The 17,726-nt window shown below is 36.7% G+C and overlaps 1 protein-coding gene across 2 annotated transcripts in view; it reads left to right on the forward strand.

The window, feature by feature from the left end:
* FAM91A1 (family with sequence similarity 91 member A1) overlaps window positions 1–16,850 on the forward strand; it is a 43,100-nt gene extending 26,250 nt beyond the window's left edge. For both annotated transcript variants that reach the window (XM_082858899.1, XM_082858900.1), the window contains 8 exons: window positions 526–660; window positions 1,025–1,138; window positions 5,235–5,307; window positions 7,298–7,447; window positions 9,451–9,555; window positions 10,091–10,214; window positions 11,811–11,880; window positions 13,912–16,850. In XM_082858899.1, coding sequence (XP_082715025.1) covers window positions 526–660; window positions 1,025–1,138; window positions 5,235–5,307; window positions 7,298–7,447; window positions 9,451–9,555; window positions 10,091–10,214; window positions 11,811–11,880; window positions 13,912–14,097 — 957 coding nt within the window. In that variant the 3' untranslated portion in view covers window positions 14,098–16,850. The remainder of the gene's footprint in view (window positions 1–525; window positions 661–1,024; window positions 1,139–5,234; window positions 5,308–7,297; window positions 7,448–9,450; window positions 9,556–10,090; window positions 10,215–11,810; window positions 11,881–13,911) is intronic.
* The last annotated feature ends 876 nt before the right edge of the window (window positions 16,851–17,726 follow it).

Below are 17,726 nucleotides of genomic sequence, written 5' to 3' on the forward strand. Positions count from 1 at the left end.
TTAACACAGCCTCTGGTCATAGTAGGAATCCATGAACTGAATGAATGGATGAATGGTAAGATGGATGGAAGGATACATAGTCCCTTTTGAGAAAAATTATTAATGATTGTAATAACTAACACTTTGATATAGAGCTTGTTATGTGCTGCCAGGTACTATTTTAAACCTTTAGCAATGTCCTTAAGAGATAAGTATTTTGTTGCCATGTTACAGATGAGCAAAATGAGGCACAAGAGCGCTTAGGTAACCTTAGGTGACAGGGCTGAGGGGGTGAAGCCAAGATTCAGACTTAGGCCGTCTACTCCAGAGCCCATTCTCTTAACTGCAGTGATAAGCCGTGCTTTCTCAATTCCAGTGTAAGTTTGAAACTGTTTGAATGGATCCTTTAAAATTTATCTTCATAAAGATAATAGGAGTTAACACTTACATGAGGCATTAGCTTTAAGAATATACTTGGTCATTTGTGAAATTTGGCTTCTTTAGATAAGTATTTACAACTTTATCTTACCTGTTTTATGATTTTAGCATATTGGACCAGCTATCCCAGAAGTCAGTTCTGTCTGGTTTAAACTGTACATTTACCATATCACCAGGCAAGGACCACCATCTCTTTTGCTGTCCAAAGGTACAAGACTTCGAAAACTGCCAGATATATTCCAGGTATGTTGAATGAGGTTTTTTTTTTTTTTTTTTTTTTTTTTGCGGTACGTGGGCCTCTCACCGCTGTGGCCTCTCCCGTTGCGGAGCACAGGCTCCGGACGCGCAGGCTCAGCGGCCATGGCTCACGGGCCCAGCCGCTCCGCGGCATGTGGGATCCTCCCGGACCGGGGCCCGAACCCACGTCCCCTGCATCGGCAGGCGGACTCTCAACCACTGCGCCACCAGGGAAGCCCTGAATGAGGTTTTTTTAAAAATCATTTTTAAGGACGATAGAAACTGGTAAGCAGTATTATAGATAATTTTCTTAATTTTTTTTGTTTGTTTCTAAATGCTGTGCTGTGTTTTATTCATTTCTTTCCCATAGGGTTATGATCGATTACTAATAACTTCTTGGGGTCATGATCCTGGGGTTGTTCCTACATCAAATGTGCTCACGATGTTGAACGATGCCCTAACACATTCGGCGGTTTTGATTCAGGTACAGTTACCTTATTTGAAACAGTCAGTTTTGGATTTTTATTTTAAAGATCATAATTTGTCTAGCTTTCTGCTGAGTCGCAATCAGACATCAGTAATTTGACATTTGTAAAACTGAAATGTAAGGAAACAGAGATCTGTGTTTTAGTCCTGGCCTTTGTCTAGCAGCTTGGGAGTGGTGGAAACAGCAAAGACTTTGAAGTTAGACCCAACCTTGAGTTTCAGCCTTATCTTTTGCTACCTGTGTGGCCCTATTTTTTTTAATAGTAGCCTTAGAATAGAGATGCAGTTCACATACCATATTCCCCAATTGAATTCAGTGATTCAGTGGTTTTAGAGTATTCACAGATGTCTACAGTCAGCACCATACTCAATTTTACAACATTTTTCTGGACCTTTAGTTCTCACTCCCCTATTCCACTTTCACCCCCCACCCCCACCACCCCAGCAAGACTAATATACTTGCTGTCTCCCTAGAATGCCTGCTTGGGGCATTTCAGATACATGGAATCATATAATATGTAGTCTTTTGTGACTGGCTTCTTTCCTGTTGTCAAGGTTCATCATGTAGCATGAGTACTGCATTCCTTTTTATGGCCAAATAATATCCCCTTGTACGACGAAACGCATTTTGTTTAGCCGTTCATCAGTTGATGGACATTTGGATTGCTTCTACCTTTTGGCTATTACGAATAATAATAATCACTGTTATAAACAGTTATGTACAGGTTTTTGTGTGGATATGTTGTCATTACTTTTGAGTGTATCCCTAGGAGTGGAAATGCTGAGTCATATGGTAACTCTGTTTAACTATTTAAGGAACTGCACCATTTTACAGTCCCTCCAGCACTTGGTATTATCTGATTTTTTTATTATAGCCACCCCAGCAGGTGTGAAGTGGTGTGTAACATTTTAGAGATACTCCTCTTATACTTAGTTTCCCATCTGCAAAATGGAGATGGTAATATCTACTGTGTAACAACAAAAAATAATAGTGACAGCTAATGCCAAGGTAAGCATTTTTAGCCTTAGGATTGTTGAGAGAATGAAATGAGAAGGTGTGTATGAAGTGTGTAGCACACTTTCTGGTATGTAATAGGCTCTTTGTAAAGATTTCATTAATTCATTGAACTAACAATTGTACTTGCCTTACAGAATTAGTAATTCTGTACTAATTAATGTGCATATACAAATAAGATGTGGTCCCTGTCTTCAAGAAACTTAAAGTCTGGTGGGAAAAGTTGCATAAGCAGTCACTGCCATTTTTTTGCTGAGTGATAAAGAGAGTTATACAGTGCAAGCATTAAAGAGAAGTATCTTTTTAGCCTTGGAACAAGGACAAAGGCTTAGGGAAAGCTCCTTAGAGAAAATGAGACCCGGGCTAAATAGAAAAGGCTGATTTAGAGGAGAGCGAGGCCAGGCAGAGGGGTCAGCATGAATAAATCTCTGGGTAGAGATTTTTTTTTCTTTTTCTTCATAACTATTTCCCTGGTGCCCAAAAATAGTGCCTGACTCGTAGAAGTTGCTCAGTGAGTGTTTGTTGAATAAATGAATAGGAATACGAAGTGGGAGCATGTGCTAGGGTCTGTAAGCTGTTATGTAATTTTGAGGGGTGAGCTGAAGTATGATGGAATGGTGGTCAGAGATGAGTCTGGAGAAGTAGGCAAGCCCTGGAGGGCAGTGGACCTTAACTGTCCCAATGTAGTGCTTAGACTTTCCCCTTTAGATTGATGGCAGCCAGTAAAGGGTGCTGAGCAGGGGATTAACATGGTCAGTTTTGATTTGGAAGATCAGCCTGAAGACTGTTGAGAATGGCTGGGTGGGAGAAGACAGGATTAGGATTCAGTGTTGGAGACCAGATAAGAGATGAGGACAGCCTAGGTCACGGAAGTGGTAATAAGAATGAAAAGGAAGAATTATTACAAATATAAAATAAATAGAATTGATCAGATGTCTGAGTTGGCTGTGGGAAGAAGAAGAATGATTCCTGAGGTACTTGGCTTTTGAAAGTGGAAGAATGATGATAGCACACAGAGCCGGTTTATGGGGGCAGATGAGGTGGTGTGCTTTGGGTCTGTGGGACATTTGGGTGGTGGAGCTATTTAGGAGGTAATTGAAATTATTCTGAAATTCAAATGAGAGCTTGAACAGGAGAGATTGACTTGAGTGTCAGCATCAGCACGTGGATGGTAGTAGAAACCGTGAGACGATGCATCAGCCAGCCAGGGCAGACATGAAGTAGGGGTGAGGGGAGATACACAGTAGAGTGGGTTAGACATGGACTGAAGGGTCAGTCTGCCTGAATTCACATCTTGATTCCACCACTTATTGGCAATGTTGGGCAAGTTAAATAACCTCCTTGAACTTCAGTGACTTCACCTGCAAATTGGAGATGATAACAGTTCTTATCTTTATACGGTTGTTGAAAAATGACTGAAATGGATGATCTACGTAAAAATGCTTTAGACCATTGTTTAGCACGTCGGAAGATCTCAAAAAATGTTCGCTGTGGTGGTGGGAGAAGAATAAGAGGAGTTTTAAAGTGTCGTTAAGGAGTTCTGCCTTTGCTAAAAAAGAATGCCTCTTTTATTAAACTTTATGGGAAAATTCACCTTGCTGAAACTTAAAACACAACAAAATTAAGATTTTGATTAAAACCGTGCTTTTATAATAGCCATCTTGTTTAGGGTTGAAATCATAAATGTATCAGTGGAATAGAAGCAAGATGTCAGAAATATATTCAAGTTGTTATATGAACCAAATAAATGAATGTGATTTTTTTCCCTGAAATTATTTTTTTTCTTTTATGTCACGGTATCTTGAATTTGAATAAGGTATGGATCTCTTTTAAAGGGAAAAAATGTATAGATCCCCAGTGTTAAATTTTCTATTATAATGATTTGAAATACATGTAAACATAAAATTAAATTCCTCATGCTTATCATTCTTACACAACTGCAAAGCCAAAGTGAATTTAGGAATTAAATACGAAAGACTAACAAAATTTAAATGAACAACATTAATTGAGTGTGATGGGTGAAAGTAAATTATTATTTGTAATGTGGGACTGGCGTGGTTAGACTCATAGATTTTTTTCAATTTAACTTTTGATAGTTAATTCACATGATTCAAAAATAAAACACTATTAAAAGATGCACAGAGAAAAGTATCACTGCCCTTCTAACACTCTACCCAGTGCCCACTCCCTAACTCTCCTCCAAATCAGACAACCACATTAGTTTTTGCTGTACCCTTCTAGAATTTCTTTTTTTTTTTTTATTTGTGGTACGCGGGCCTCTCACTGTTGTGGCCTCTCCCGCTGCGGAGCACAGGCTCCGGACGCGCAGGCTCAGCGGCCATGGCTCACGGGCCCAGCCGCTCCGCGGCATGTGGGATCTTCCCGGACCGGGGCACGAACCCGCGTCCCCTGCATCGGCAGGTGGACTCTCAACCACTGCGCCACCAGGGAAGCCCCTAGAATTTCTTTATGCATGTGCAAGCGGTTACACACTGAGATGCCCCATGCTTTTTCCACTTAGCAGTTGGAACTTTCCATTTCACTTTGTAGAGAGCTTGCTCTTTTTTGCAGCTGCATTGAAAAGACATACATTAATTTATTTAATCAGTCCCCTACTGACAGGCATTTTGGTTGTTTCCGATCGTATATAATTATGATGTTGCAGCAAGTAATTTTCAATATATGTCATTCAGTGCAGGGTTTTGAGATTTACATTCCTAATCCATGGCATGCCAGGTTATCATGGGGATCCTCCACCACTTTTCTCTCTCAGCGCTGCAGCTGACCCTTGTGTGAGTGCACTTGATCTCATTAAGGCTTCACTTGGCTGACACCAGATTTACCTGTTTTTTCATTAGCCCATACACTCAATTTGATACACATTGCCTTAATAGGTTAATATAGACTTCAGATTGTCTTTACTTGCTGGAGAAAAATAGAAAATTGTTGAGAGCATTTTGATGGAGTATTAATGTGGAATACACCATCACGAGGCACAGTCTTGTTTATCGTTTGAGTGTCTACTATTGGAAATACAGGTTTCACGTATACCTTTCAACTTGTGTTTTTTCGTGTTTAGGGACATGGTTTGCATGGGATAGGAGAAACTGTCCACATACCTTTCCCATTTGATGAGACAGAACTACGAGGAGGTACCTGAATTTTGAGTTGTATCCATTTGACTTCTTTATGATTAATCTTGTCCACAATTTGGTGGAAACATAGCAGGAAGTAAATTCTTAAAATTTTTAAGTTCTAGGGTCTTAAAACTATTCTGCTTTTAAAGAGTATTGGCAAAAGGTAGTTTTCTGTCATGTGCCTGTTCCTACAAAGAACTAATAGAATAAGACTCATTTAGGACCTAGGCCTAGAAGGAATACTAGTCTGTCTTGGAGATGAAGAGACTAAGTAGGTAGCTATGTAGATGGAAGACTAGGTTTTCTGTATGTTTGGCCTTTTAGTTTCCTTTTATTGTTTATTTATTTGGAGGTTGGGGGAGAAGACAAGTCATAGGGAAGATTTTACGCTTAGAAAGTTGATTTTTTTTCCCCCCAGTGTTACATACTGGTTTTTTTTCAGGGGCTTTTATGGACACTAATGAACATTTGTATACTAACTTACAGTTTACAGAGAACTTGCATGTATTTCCTGTTTCAGCATTTTGTTTTTTTACAGTAACAAATTTTTTTTAAAAAACTTTTATTAATGGTCAATGTGTTTTGATTTAAGTTTGTGCTATAGTATTAGAAGCCCCAAATCTAGAGTCATTGTGTAGAGAAAGTGAGAAAACACTAATTTACTTTTTAATTAATTAAAATTTGTTTTTACATTTTATTTTTCCTGTTAGAGAGGACTTGAGTGAATAGCAAAGTCTGAGCTAAATTTAGCGGGTTCGAATCAAGGGTGAAAAGCCTGTTTAATGTTATCTCTTTTTAGAATTGTGAGCTACAATACATTTGATGAAAGATGCCTGGAGAATTTCTATAAATGCAAATCATTCTTCCTTTTGTTTAAATATACCTTTCCTCTGTTGAATATTAAGAAAGTATGTATATTCAAAAGAAAAATACTCTCTGATTAAAACTTACGTGTATTTATTATTTATATAGCACTTGTGTTTCCTGCTCCATGCAAAACTTTCATTCTCTAATCTGTTGTTCTTGTTCTTAGAATATTGCTTGGAATTTTAGAGAGCAGGGAATCGTTCAAGTAATTTAACTTAATTCATATAAGAACTTTTCTTCTAAAATGTTAGTCACTAATGCCCCTCCTCGCCCAAAGCAGGGAAAAGGAAGATTTTTATAAGTATTTTTTCTTTTCCACATGGCTAGGCTGCAAAAGGCTCACATTTGAAATTAAATGCTCTCTTTTGGTTGTTGTGAATAAATGTGTACAAAATTTGGAGAAGAGAGTTTTCTCTTCCAAAAAATAGCCCCTATTCAGAAATAAGTATTTCTCTGCAACTAAACTTCGCTAGTTAATTCTCTGATACTTTATAAATTCTATGGAAAAATTTATCGTTCACCAGAAGATACAGGATAGTGACAGCAGGATCTTAAAAATCACAAAATCTCAAGAACTGATTAAGAAATCTCTTGCCTTTGGAGATTACTGTGCGAATTCTAAAAAAGAGGAATATTCATATTTGGTTATAGAGCATCTTTCTCTTTTGTAAGTTCACATATTTGTTAGAACGAGCTGATATTTAAATAATTTATTAGGGATATAATTTCAAGTACTTAGTTAGCTTTAGTTTCAATAAGAATACGTTTTACTTTTCTTAAATTAAAAAAAAATATGACGTGTATTTAATGCATTTCCTGGTAGAAACCCACTAAGTAAGTATTTGAGGCAGAATAGAACTACAAAGAGAAGCCTAGGGAATTTGCCACTGACTGGCCCTATTTGATTACTTAGCAGGTCAGTTGTTTTGCCACATCAGTTGCCTTCTGAAGTCTGTAAATATGTTGTATGTGTACAGCATCCTTTTTCATCCAGAGATATTTCTTCATTGGAATCAATCTTGATAAAATATAAAAGTAGTTCTAAGAATTCTTTAATAAGAGGAAAGTATATTTAAGTTTTTGGTGTTTTGTTGTAAAACTATTTACTTATAATGTGATGTCAACTCTTTGTTCTTAGAGTTTACGCGTGTCAATATGGGTGTTCATAAAGCATTGCAGATGTTAAGGAACAAAGTGGACTTGCAGCATTTTTGTGGATATGTCACCATGTTGAATGCTTCTAGCCAACTTGCAAACAGAAAACTCAGTGATGCTTCTGATGAGAGAGGTTAGCCACTAGCTGGGTTCTTTGAATTAAGATAATTGGTACTGAGTTTATCACAAGCTTAATATTTAAAAAGCATGGGTACCTTTGTGGGGATGTTGACTTATTTAATACTTAATGTTTTTCCACTGAAAGATGAGAAAATATTCTGTGACATCATTGGGACAAATATCAGTTGTTCAAATGGAGAAAATACTAAGCATAAGTAAAGAAGTGATGACCTGGGGTTGGAATACAGAATGGTTATTGGGTTTTAGCCCTTTACTGTCGTATTTATGTTTATAGGCTTTAAATTAAGTTCCTTTATGGGGTGATGGTTTCAAAACTTTAGTCTCTTTGTAAAATTATTTTCAAACTAGAATGAGTAGTTTTTCCCTTTCAGCTTTCCTCTTTCTATCAAGGCACCATTGTCTTGTTATGCAGGCCTTAAAAATCATATCTTTATCTCATCCTTCTCCTTTCCCACTCAACCCAGTTAGTTTCCAAGTTCTGTGAATTAGTCTTTAGAAATGTCTCTTATATCCATTTCTTTCCCCCTCTCTTTAATTCTCTGTAACTGCCATTCTAGTCTGAATTTTGATACTTTATACATGTTTTATTGTGACCATTTCCTGCTTAGCCTTCCTGGCCTCATTCTCTTCTTTCTGTCTCCAGCCTGTCCTGCATATTGACAACAGCTAATTTTCCTTAGATACCTTTTTCTTTCTAATTTAAAAATGCATTTTCAAATCACCTTCTCATAGTTACTGATTGTTTCTGTTCTGGCATAATTTGGCTTATATGTGGCTTTGGTTGCCATGATGTCACCTCTGGTCCACGACTCTAGGGAACCTTTTAATTCAAGTCTCTATCATTGATTGACTGTATTCACTGAACCTCTTAGTTTGAAATCCTGAGAAAATATGATTGATTGCTAGCCATCCAGTGGATTGAATTAGTATCCACTCCTGGTCCATTTACCTTTGGCCAGAGGAGTTGGGTAACTTTCAACAGTTGACTGCCAGGTATCACAGGAGCATTTTTAGAGAAGAGGGCTGTGGGTTAGGCAGTCATTTCAATGAATGTCTGCTGTAGCTGTCATTTTATTTCATTCATTCTATAAACATTTACAAAATACCTCCTTAGGTGTTGGAGATATTTCTGTTTTAAGTCCTAGGGAATAAAGACCTGGAAGGAGAGACAAGCAAGTGAATCAGCCTACTGTGTAGTGTTAAAAGACTGAAATATGGGGGTCTGCTTCTTGAAGTGCTAAAGTAGGACAGAGAAGGCATATCCCAGCCCAGTTGAGCTATCAGAGAGGCCTCTTAGAGAAGGTAAAGTTTGAACTAAATTTTGAAAAGTGAGGAGTTCGCTACACACAGATGATTGTTGTTTATTTAGAGGGTAGCAACCTTTAGGCAGAGGGAATCAGGCAATAGAGTAGCTCATCTTGGCCAAAAGAAAGAGTTTGTTGGGCAGTAGTAGATGAGAGTAGAGAAGTAACAAATGAGATCTAGAAGATCTTGGAGGATCTTTCATGCTGAAAGATACAGGGAGTCAAAAAAAATATTTTGAGAAGGAATGATGTAATCAGACTGCATGTTTCTATGGGGATAGAAATGACTTTACTAATTCTCTAAAAGGTCTAAACTTGTGTTCTGCCTTTTTAATCCTTTTTTTTTTAGGTCAGGGCTTTACAAGCTCAGTACTCTTTATGTTTGGAGCTGGATAATTCCTTGTTGTGGGGGGCTGTCCTGTGCACTGTTGGATGTTTAGGATCTCTAGGCATCAGTAGCATCCCTGTCCCCATTCATGGCAACCAAACCATGTCTTCGAACGTTGCCAAATGTTTCTTGGGGGACAAAATTGTCCCCCTTTTAAGAACTACTGCTTTAGGCTAAAGACTGTTCATTGTTTTCCGTTGTCATTTCTGTTGCCTGAAGTCGTCTTTTATGTTAGGACTGACTTATTGACAACCTGTGCCAACTACTAGAATCCTAATATTGTGTATGCCCTTTAATTATAAGGAGAACCTGATTTGGCTTCTGGCTCAGATGTGAATGGGAGTACAGAGTCATTTGAAATGGTCATTGAGGAAGCAACTATAGATTCAGCCACAAAGCAAAACTCTGGTAAGGCTTTAAAAATTATTTGCAATCTTGGACTAATTTCTGAGGTTTGACTCTTTTGTTAAGTCACTTGGATATCGTTTGTCTGCTCTTATTATAATGGACTTTTTCATAAGTATTTTCTAGGAAACAATCTTATATATTTAGAATAATAATTAAAGTTAGTTAAAATATTATAAAACTGTGATCTGAGAATAAAAATGTTTTATTTTTCCTATGTTGATTCTCTCATCTTGTAGATGTCCTGCACTACTTTTTTTTTTTTTTTTTTTTTTTGGTAAAAGACCACTTTGAGCATCTGTTGAAAGCTGTAGGCCTTCTTCCCAGAAGCATGTACATACTCAAAAAACATTCTTTCCTGTTTCAGAGATCCACTGATCCCCTCTCTGAGTCTTCTCCCCTGCTAAGCCCTTTGGTGGATGTCAGTAGGGGGTGGGAAGAATCTATGAAAATCTCTGGAGCTCAGTTAAGAAACCCTGGTTGGTCATAATATATATAAATATATATATGATTAATAACTTTATATATCCTTTTGTAGTTGCCACAACAGAGGCAGATTGGGTTCCTCTCGAGCTGTGCTTTGGAATTCCACTGTTTAGTTCTGAATTAAACCAGAAAGTGTGCAGAAAAATTGCTACACATGGCCTTTGCAGAAGAGAGAGGTGAGGGTTTATGTTTGTTGTCATCTTTTCATCTATGAGACTTCTTAAGCTCTCAGTATTAGTTGCTATATCATACATTGTCTTATTTCACACATGATCATAGTACTTGCCTTGTGTTTATTTGTTGATTGAATAAAAATGGCTAGTTTAAGGGTTTGCTATGTATTTTAAAATTAAAGTTCAGTACCACAGAAATTAGGCACACGCAAGTCTTTTGGACACATGTTTTGGTTAATTATATTTACTTAGTTACCCAGATTGGGCGAGAGTACGGTTAAAATGGGCATGCTTATATGACTGTATGAACCTAGTTTTTTTTATTTTTTGCGGTACGCGGGCCTCTCACTGTTGTGGCCTCTCCCGTTGCGGAGCACAGGCTCCGGACGCGCAGGCCCAGCGGCCATGGCTCATGGGCCCAGCCGCTCCGCGGCATGTGGGATCTTCCTGGACCGGGGCACAAACCCGTGTCCCCTGCATCGGCAGGCAGACTCTCAACCACTGCGCCACCAGGGAAGCCCTGAACCTAGTTTTTTTTAATATGTAAATATCAATAGAAATTCTCTTTCTTAACATACACTCAAGTTATGTTAATAGTGATTATCTCCTATAATGGAATTACGGCTGACTTTCTAAATTTTCTTCAGTTTCCACATTTTCTAAAATGAGCACATATTATCAGAAATGACATGTAGGTTTTATCTCATATGCCAACTCTGATCCATTGGGAATGGCTGCTAAGAGTCAGCGTTGTAAAGGTTCTGAGACCGTCTGGTTTAGCCAAAAAGAATATCATTGAATCTGATTGTCATGGTGGGTGGCTTGGAGAGATGATATCCGCAGATCTTGACATCTTTATTTAGGAAAACAAAGTTGGATAATAAATAATTAATTTAATTGGCTCAGTGTAGCTTATATCAGAAAATTAAAAGTACTTAACTGACAAATAATTTTAATAGCTATCCTGAAAATAAAATAACATACATGAATAAAAAAAAGAAATACTATATAGTTTTAATGATTGCCACTATAATTGTTAGCAATTTACATATTTGAAAAATGTGTACCTAAATTTTTTTTTTGCGGTACGCGGGCCTCTCACTGTTGTGGCCTCTCTCGTTGCGGAGCACAGGCTCTGGACGCGCAGGCTCAGCGGCCATGGCTCATGGGCCTAGCTGCTCCGCGGCATGTGGGATCTTCCCAGACCGCGGCATGAACCCGTGTCCCCTGCATCGGCAGGCGGACTCTCAACCACTGCACCACCAGGGAAGCCCTGTACCTAAATTTTTATTTTAGAAGTTTTCTTGTATTTAACATTTGTATTTGGTAGTAGCTTAAACTTTTAACAATAATTTTCCAATTTTGGTTATGCATGATGTTTTATTTCGAAATGGTCTTTTTATGCACTGTTACTCTGTATTATTAAAAGAAGCAGAAATTTCATTGACGGGAACCATTGAAATTGTTTTTTAAAAATTTGTATGTAATTAACCAAGATGTATATATATATATATAAATGTGTTTAAATTGTTAAAATTAAACTCTTGTGAGATATTAGTTTTTGTCGTATTTGTTTTAAACTTTTCCCCTTTTTTTCAGCCTTCAGAACCTCTTACATTCCAGTAGAAAACTGTCTCTACAAGTCCTTAACTTTGTTCACTCATTCCAGGTAACAAAAACCAAAAAAATCCAAATGGTATTTGCATAGGGCTTTTATAGTATGCAAAACACTTCCATGTTTGTTCTGAGTCTCCACAGCAGTAAGACATGAAATAAGCATTATTTCATGCTTATTTATGCATTTTAATTTATAAACAAAGATGCTGAAATTCAGGAAGTTAACTGACTTATACATGATTTCACTGGCCAGGTGTTTAGGAAGCTTGGACTGTTTGTTCTGTGCTGGTGCTTCATTAAATGGAAATGTGTTAAGCATCTGCCATGGGCCATGCACCGTGCTAGGTGCTGGTTCTTGGGTCAGTACACTTCCATTAATAACTGCAGTGATTCTCCATTGCTGAGAGGGGGTTGTCTGTTATGGTAGTGAATGCCAGTGCTCTAGACCTTTTATCTTCCCCCCAAGGAAAGAAAGGATACTCTAGACTTGATTTGTAGGTAAACTTTTAGAATGGAATATTTTTGTTTGGTATATCTGTTCTAACATTATGAAATCAGTATTTTGGAGTTTGGTTTCATTCATTCTTTCAATAAATGATTGAGTCGACTCTATGCCAGACCCTTTACCAGGTGCTGGGGAAACAATGATGTCTAAGACACTAATGGAGCTTAAGTGTTGTATGAGACCATAGTCGAGTAAACATCGAAATATGTGAAGCAATTACAGATTTCAGTAAGTGCTTTGAAGGAGCCAGGCTCCTTCAAATCTGATGGAATCCAAAGGTAGACCTAATTTAAATACATAGAGATGATGCATAAGCTGAAACCTAAAGGATGGGAAAGAGTATTCCAGGCCGAGGTTAGTAGGTGCAAAAGTCCTGTGTCAGGAAGGCACTCGGCCTGCAAGGAAACGAGAAGGCCAGTGTGGCAGAAGCCTCGTGAAAGAGGGATGATGGGAAGAGGTGAGGTTGAAGAAGAACGGAGAGCCTTCTAGAGTATGTTAAAGAATATGTATTTTATGCTGAGTGCAAAGAGAAACTGTTAAAGACTTTTAACAGAGAATGACATTATTTTTAATTGACTCTTTTAAAAGATTAGTTACTGTTTAGAGAATAGATTAAAAACAGACAAGCACAGAAACAAAGTAAGTTCGGAGACTGCTCTGATAGCCCAAGTAAGAGGTGTTGGTGGCCGAACACCCTTTTTAGTTTAAAAAAAATGTGCATGTATCCATAATAAAGGTTTGTTTATTACATGTATATACTGTTATACATGTAATAATATAATAAATTATGTATATTATAAAGGATACACAAAACCAGGAATTTTATCGGATGCAATAAGTAGATACAGGATTTTAAAAATTTTCATGGTACTGCACCCCACTTTGGAGTGAGTACTCCACTTTGTAGACCACTGGCCTAGACTACGGTGGTGGCTATGGTGAGTGAGTCAAGTAAACTCATTTGGGATACACGTTGGAGGGAGACTGATGGAACTTGGTGATTAAATGTGAGGAAGGATTGAGGCTGTGATGAGGAAGGGAAGGATAAAGAATAATATTCCTATTTCTTGACTAGTTTGAGTAGGGGAGGCTGGGGAGGAACCAGTGGGGGAAAATTTGAGAGTTTGCTTATGGACATGCTAAGTGTGGAATTTATGGTGAAACATCCAAGAACAGATGTTGGATAGGTGGAGGTTTGAGCCTGGAGTTCTGGGGAGAAGTCTGCTGAATGTGTGAATCCGAGAGCCCTGGGAGTGGATGGATTGTTCTGTTGCTTAATGTTGTGTGAGGGTTTTTGTCTAAGAATTAACTTTTTCTCATCCCATATTCTCATAACGTGTTATTTCTGTTTATTTCAAAGCACTTGTCATCATCTGAGTGTATTAGTCATTTCTGCACGTTAATACCTATCATTGATTATTTTGGGTTTGTGAGGTACAACTTTGCATCTCCTATAGTGCTTTGCCATTCCATAAACATTTCTTAGGTAATCAAGGTCTCTGTTTCTCATTAGCTACATTAAGTGGTTTGGTAAAGTGTTGAATAGAATTTTTTTTCTCTTGTTTCTTGATCTTTTAGGAAGGTGCTTCAACACTGGATATTCACACTGAGGCCAGTTTTCCAAGTTTGCTTTCACAGTCATCCTGTGCTGACATGGGAGTCCCACTTCCTGCAAAGAACTTAATATTTAAAGATGGCATCTTAACAGAGTGGAGTGGACGTTCACCTTCCTCACTTCTTATTGCTAATCTCCATTTGCAATAATTTGGTTACATCATTTGTTGCTCACACTTTCTGCCATTTTTCTTTCTTAACGTTAGCTTTATATTGCCAGCCACTAAAAAGCATCCTGCTGCTGCAGTGCAGTTCATGCTTAACTGATGTTAAAGTTTGGGGAACATGTTCATGTTTTCTGAAGTTTTCCTCATTATTGCACCTCCTAAAGCAAAGAAGAGCTTTTTAGCAGTCTGCACTGTATTTTTTACCTTGAGACAATCTGCGTTTCTTTTATAAAACTGAGGATATACTTTATAGGCTTTATGATGACTGTTATGTTTATAAGCAGTCACTATGAATATTGCAGTGGTAATTTTATATGTTAGTTTATCAAACATAAATCTTGTTTAGTTTTATATTTTGTTACCTACTCTTTAGGGGATCGTGGGAAGAGGTAGAACTCTTCCTCTGAAAAGGCTTCTTGGTATTTAAAGTAGCAAAACTATAAAATGATAAACATCCATTATTGAGAGGTGATCTGATGGGGCATTAAGAATTGCTGTGGATGTTTGTAAATTATGTGTATCGGTTGAACATTGTTGAAGGTATGTAAATCAGCATAGTTATGTATGGCTTAACCTTGATTTAGAAGGTCTTAACTCAGACTATGACTATACATTGACATCTCATAAGAAGCTTTGGAAAACATTCTATTTTTAAACAACATTTATATGTGGACTTCAGTTGTCGCTCATTTTGGGCTTTATATTTTCATAGAGTCTTTATGGAAAAATAGAATTTATTTTCCACTCTTGTAGCTGTGGCTGCTGCACGTTTTCTCCCTGATTTATTTTTTGTTTAGTAGCTCTACCCATGAATGTTATGGAATTGGATTTGATGTTTTCAAACCAAGGATTTTGATTTCAGCTTAGAATTACATATTAGAGGCATTAAGGCTATGTCTTCTGATCAGAACACTTTAGTGGTAAACCTACTGTGAGGACATAAGCAATCCGGATCTTAAGTTTATGTGACTAGTTTTAGAGGAAATGATAAAGAAAAATTGAGTAATTTCAAAATGTTTCTTGAGTCATTGATTCTTTTAGTATCTCAAATGTTGAATAGAATAATTGGAATCACTTTTTAGATTTTACAAGTTACCTTCCTTGGGAAGTTTGTGCAGTGTTATATAGTTTAGTTTAGCTCTTCTCATAGGATAATGGTTTGCTAGTTTAAAACTAACCAAACTAACTGGTCAAACAACATATATCTAAAATATTTAAAGCATTAGAAAATTTGGGAAGGTTAAACCTAAACATTTTTGCTGATAATTTTTGTTATTTATAGAACTGACATTTGTTTATTTAACATACTTCTGGAAGTATGTGTCTTTCTTCAAACTGTTAACATAACCATGCATTCAGTACTGTCGCCTCCCTATTGAATATTTTGGAGCAGGTTACCTGTGGCACAGTCAGGGCTGTGTTTGGGTAAATGCAGTAATGTTTAGTATTCTACTTTGTCTTAATATGAGGTAGAAACCAAGTGTATGTTATAAATGTTTGTGTATAAAAGGAAAAATACTAATATTAAAATAATTTCTTATAACTGTGAATCACTCATTTATTTTTCCAATAATTGATATTGTACATTCCTAGTGCTGTTAGGTATATATGTAACTTTTACAGTTTTTCAACTGAAAGTTGTAAGTATTTCATTTGATCAGGGCTCTTTAATCTCATTTTCATTTGCTTTGTTCAGATTAACTGTAGTTATTTTATTTATTTCTGTTATTAACAAGCTTAGCCTACGGTAATGACATGTACACTAATAAAGCATTGAATGTTTGTAGTTGTTGGTAGTGAACCCAGTTGTTGGTGAATTTAAAACTTAAAATATGGGAGTGATTTGCTGCTATATTTCCTTTGAGAGCTAACAGAGGAGGAAATAGAACCTAATAAATGATCATGAATTTTAGGGAAAGTACTGAAAAAACATGTAGTCAACTCCGGTTTCTCATGTGAATGAGGAAAGATTCTGATTCCCAGGTGAAGACCTCTCATACTTGTAAGGATGGAGAATCTGCATTTTTAAAGCTGTTATTAGCAAAATGTGAAAGCCACTTTTATGCTTTACTTTGTGAATTTGGCTTTGTTTCATTCATATATTAACTCATGTAAAGATGCATCTCTTAAATCTTGTGTTGATCCTATTCAACAAAAAGGTAATAAATACAGAATTTATTATTTGCCAAAGAAAATTTGTGAAAGAATTTTTATCCAGTTTTTCTGCAAATGTTTAAAGTAATTTCATTTGGCTTTATGCTGCCTCCCCTCTTTTCTGCCCTTAAAGTAGCTTAAACCATTGGCAAACTTCAGAAACCAAGAGAAAAAAAGAAATATAAAACAGGACATAGAGTTTAGTATGGTACAATTTCACCTATCACATAGGTCTAAAGAAATGTAACTTTATGTTGTTAAAAAAATATATGATCGTTTGATTTTCTTGATTCCTTTTTTTCTTTTAAAGTGTGTAATCAGATACTTTATTTGTTTTTTGGGGGGGAATATTGGTTTCTTTTAGTTGTTTCCAGTTTTCTTTGCCATTTGTGTTTCTCTTTTATGTTCAGTGTTTCAAATACGGTTTGTATTTAAAGATTTTAAAATACCAAAACTGTAACTGAGCACCGTGGATTTTTTTCTGATATGCTGTTAATATTATACAGTGAAATGTATAAAGTGTTGTCAATTTGATTATTGACACATATAATATGTTTACAAATAAACTGTGGTGTTGGTCAAGTTGCTGTGAAAATGTGTATAATCTTCTGTAAGCCCCTTCCTTAATTTTAAATACAGGCATGCTTTCAGTGCTGACATTTTCCTATACTTTAAAAAAGTATTTTTTATTTTATAATAATATTTTTATTTTATAATAATTTTAGATTAGCAGAAAAATTGCAAAGGTGGTCCGGAGATATTCCCTATATCCTTCCATGAGCTTCCACTAATGTTTACAACTTATGTAAACTATGGCACATCTGTCAAAACTCAGAAATTAACATTGGTACAATAGTATTTACTAAACTATAGACTTCATTTGGTTTTCACCCATTTTCCTCTCATGTTCTCCTGTTCCAGGACCCCGTCCAGGATTCCACGTTGCATTTATTTACTCATCACTGCCGCCTTGGTCTTCACCGATCTGTGACAGTTTCTCAGTCTTTCATGACCATGACACTGTGAAGAGCACTAGTTGGTGATTTGGTAGGATGTCCCTCAACGTGGGTATGTCTGGTGTTTTATCATGATTAAACTTGAGGTTGTGCTTTATCAGGAAGGATATAGCACAGCGGTCCTGTGCCCTTCCACACTGTATTATATCATGGGGTACATAATGTTAATAGGCATTATTGGTGATGTTCCTTCATTGGTTAAGGTGGTGTCTGCTAGGTTTTTCCACTGTAAAGTACCATTTTTCCCACTTTCCATACTCTTTTTTTTTTTTGAAGTGAATTACTAAGTCTAGTCCACACTCAAAGGGAAGGAGTAATATCTATATATATTCTCTACAAATTTTCTTAAAGATTTGTTCCTTTCCCCTATTTATTTGATAATTTATTTATATTAGTATGCAATCATGGCTGTTTATTTTATACTTTGGGTTAAAATCCAGTA

The sequence above is a fragment of the Leucopleurus acutus genome, assembly GCF_964270905.1.
Source record: "Leucopleurus acutus genome assembly, chromosome: 17".
NCBI classification, from domain to species: Eukaryota; Metazoa; Chordata; class Mammalia; order Artiodactyla; family Delphinidae; genus Leucopleurus; species Leucopleurus acutus.